Source organism: Panulirus ornatus, chromosome 31 (genome assembly GCF_036320965.1).
Source record: "Panulirus ornatus isolate Po-2019 chromosome 31, ASM3632096v1, whole genome shotgun sequence".
Lineage (NCBI taxonomy): Eukaryota > Metazoa > Arthropoda > Malacostraca > Decapoda > Palinuridae > Panulirus > Panulirus ornatus.
Genome location: NC_092254.1, coordinates 10,007,906 through 10,011,972, shown reverse-complemented (window position 1 = coordinate 10,011,972; position 4,067 = coordinate 10,007,906). Strand labels below are relative to the sequence as shown.

The window sequence follows — 4,067 nt, the reverse complement described above, 5'->3', positions numbered from 1 at the left end:
CCGCTATAGGCCTAGCAGTTAGCATGCCTGCCTCTTGCACAAGGGGTCCCAGGTTCGATCCTGGCTGATGGAGCTTTGTATGTTCTATGAAGGTGCGCGTTCCTATACACTTTATTCGTATTCATATAACTCCGCGTTGTACAGTCAGGTTCGGTAAAACGCTCTCAGCTGGCTATGTGTTCTGTTCGGAAACAACCGATAGACCCCGTTGCTCACCATAGTGAGACGAAGGGTATTCGAGTACTTAGTATTTCGAATAGTTGTTTCCTATTATACAGTCCCTTAGCCTAGCGGTTAGCATGCCTGCCTCTTGCACAAGGGGTCCCAGGTTCGATCCTGGCTGATGGAGCTTTGTATGTTCTATGAAGGTGCGCGTTCATATACACTTTATTCGTATTCATATAACTCCGTGTTGTACAGTCAGGTTCGGTAAAACGCTCTCAGCTGGCTATGTGTTCTGTTCGGAAACAACCGATAGACCCCGTTGCTCACCATAGTGAGACGAAGGGTATTCGAGTACTTAGTATTTCAAATAGTTGTTTCCTATTATACAGACCCTTAGCCTAGCGGTTAGCATGCCTGCCTCTTGCACAAGGGGTCCCAGGTTCGATCCTGGCTGATGGAGCTTTGTATGTTACACATATATATATGTATATATATTTCATACATATTCGCCATTTCCCGCATTTGCGAGGTAGTGTTAAGAACAGAGGACTGAGCCTTAAGGGGAATATCCTTGATTGGCCCCTTTCTCTGTTCCTTTTTTTTTTTTTTCTTTTTTTTTGAAAGGTAAAAAACGAGGCCCCCCCCCCCCCCCCCTTTAGTCTCCTTGTATGACATGCAGGGAATATAAAAACCTCCAACAGCCAGGATTGACCTCAGCACCCCTGCGTAGCAGGTGGGAGCACTACAGCTAGGCTGTGATTGCCCCTAAAAGGGCACTATAGCTAGGTTGTGATTGCCCCTAAAAGGGAAATAACTGAAAATACTATGTAATCGAATACCCTCTGTCTCACATCGGTGAGCAACAGGGTTTCCACTGGTCACTTCCCATTGGCTCACACAACCAACAGATACCATTTTACAGAACCTGACTGTACAACACAGAGGTATATGTATATATATACAAATATAGTGCATATGAATTAGCACTTCCATATAACATACATACACACAGTCATTAACAACTGATTTGAAACATTTTCTACAGCACTGTAAATAAATCTGTACTATGTTACAATAATTGATTTATTTATAATTACTCCTGGACCAGTTCTACTAGAAAATACTCAGTGTTACCCCAGAACCTCTCAAAAGGCTCTTGCAGCCCAAGGCTATTCTACCTACAGCAGCAGAGAAATAAAGACTCCTCTGCTTCTGGAAGTAACACAGCCTTGGACTGCAAGAGCCTTTAGAAAAGTCCTGGGTAACACTATGAATCTTTCATAGAAATTGGTCCACAGGTAATTATACATAAAATCAAATATACAAAACAATAATGATCAAGCACACGTTACATATTTTGACATGGATTCTTTTTCAGCTTTCAAAATCTGAATAATAAAGTAAACAAAGGGGTTTTATTTGAAAGCTTTCATAAAGTCCTACATAAATCAAATTGGCTGTTATCACTACATTCCCTAAAAATCTTAATTTCGCTGTAAATGATTAACAAAAATTCTGTTTCATCCTATCCTATCATTTCAACATTCACTGTCGTCTTCACTGTCAAGACTTACAATATCTAGAAAATCTACATGACCTTTGCCACGCCCTTGGGTCTGAGTTCGACAAAGCCTTGAGCTTATGCCCACAGGTCCTTGGGTAGGACTATCAGTTTGTCCTGATGGAAAAGTATGGATCTGAGTTTGTAACCCAAATGTATACTGTGGTGTTATTACTGGTGACTTTACAGAATGAAGGCCTAAAGTTTCTGATGCATCACCATGGTGATTCTGCACTGCTGCTAAAGACTCATAACTTGGATGCAGCTTCGAACTCAATTTCAATTTACCAACTGTCTTACCATATTTTCCAAAAGAAGTAACACTTTCTTCAGAAGCAGCTGAAACATCTTTCAAAAACTTGGCTAACCTTCCACCATCATCATGGGCTCCCAATTTTGTTGACGGATCTAATGTAGTCATATTAAGATTCCAGTTACGAGCAAGTGCTTCAATTACTGTCTGACAACTTGCAATATCAGTAAAAGCATCCAGATTAAATGAAGTTTCTACTGGAATGTTGTGACTGTTCTCATCCCTTTGTTTCTCATTTACTGTACTACCTTCAGAGGACCTGACTTGGTTAGGAAGCAAATGTCTATTATGCTCAGCTTCTTTTAAATCTTGTGTGCTATGTTGCAGTGGTCTCAATGCTTCTTGAAGTTCAGTCTTCAAAGAACTCTTGATCTTTTCTTCAGGATACCATAAGCAATCATAACTGCACATCAAGCCCTGCAATATTAAATCAACTATAAAACACTTCAGATATCATTTGTTATTTCAAAATTATTTTTTCTATCTATCTATGCCTCAGATGCCTGTTTCCTTCTGAAACTCCCACAAGGGGGTGGCTATGGCAACTCCAATGCTACATCTTGGCCTTCAGTGCCTCACCCTTAACAGGCCACTGGTAGAGGGCAATTCTAGAGCAGTGTTTGCAAAGGATCCTACCTGATGTTCCAACTGACTGCTACCTAAGGTTTATACTAACTTCTACATAATGTTTTCCCTAACACTCCTAACTACTACTTTTATCTATTGTTCATACCATTTAGCCAAGAGGTAGGGCTAGCCCATAGCACTTACCACCATAAAGTCTAGATTTACATGAAATAAGCTGTGCTAGTTAAGTGTTATGTATGACAAGGAGAGATTGCATGTTTATAGACAGAATGACAGTAGTCAATATGGGTAAGTAGAAAGAAGAGACGGCTACCTGGGTCAGAGGAGTGCAACTTTGCAACCAATTTGGTCTCCCACTTCTCGTTCCCTCCACCTCTGAAACATATATCTTTGTCAATCTTTCCTCGCTCATTCTCTCCATGTGACCAAACTATTTCAATACACCCTCTTCTGCTCTCTCAACCACACTCTTTTTATTACCACACATCTCTCTTACCCTTTCATTACTTAATCAAACCACCTCACACCACATATTGTCCTCAAACATTTTATTTCCCACACATCCATCCTCCTCCGAACAACCCTATCTATAGCCCATGCCTCACAACCATATATAACATTGTTGGAACCACTGTTCCTTCAAACATACCCATTTCTGCTCTCCAAGATAACGTTCTCACCTCCCACACTTTCTTTAACCCTCCCAGAACATTTGCTCCCTCCCCTACCCTGTGACTCGCATCCGCTTAAATGGTTCCATCCGCTGCCAAATCCACTCCCAGATATCTATGATACTTCACTTCCTCCAGTTTTTCTCCATTCACACTTACCTCCCATTTGACTTGTCCCTCAACCCTACTGTACCTAATAACCTTGCTTTTATTCACATTTACTCAGCTTTCTTCTTTCATGCACTTTACCAAACTCAGTCACCAGCTTCTGCAGTTTCTCACCGGAATCAGCCACTAGCGCTGTATCATCAGTGAACAACAACTGACTCACTTCCCAAGCCCTCTCATCCACAACAGACTGCAAACTTGCCCCTCTCTCCAAAACTCTTGCATTCACCTCCCTAACAACCCTATCCATAAACAAATTAAACAACCATGAAGACATCATGCACCCCTGCTGCAAACTGACATTCACTGAGAACCATTCAATTTCCTCTCTTCCTACTTGTACAAATGCCTTACATCCTCAGTAAAAACTTTTCACTGCTTCTAGCAACTTGCCTCCCACACCATATACTCTTAATACCTTCCACAGAGCATCTCTATCAACTCTCATATGCCTTCTCCAGATCCATAAATGCTATATACCATTTATTTTTTAAAGTATTTCTCACATACATTCTTCAAAGCAAACACTTGATCCACACATCCTCTACCACTTCTGAAACCACACTACTATTCCCCAATCTGATGCTCTGTACATGCCTTC

At 41.1% G+C, this 4,067-nt stretch overlaps 1 protein-coding gene across 1 annotated transcript in view; it reads right to left on the bottom strand.

Annotated features, from left to right (window-relative positions):
* Nucleotides 1–341: 341 nt before the first annotated feature.
* The window catches only part of LOC139758804 (uncharacterized), a 1,625,355-nt gene continuing 1,621,629 nt past the window's right edge, over nt 342–4,067 (bottom strand). Inside the window, exon 33 of the mRNA XM_071680623.1 lies at nt 342–2,456. Within this exon, the coding sequence (XP_071536724.1) occupies nt 1,704–2,456 (753 nt within the window). The 3' untranslated portion in view covers nt 342–1,703. The remainder of the gene's footprint in view (nt 2,457–4,067) is intronic.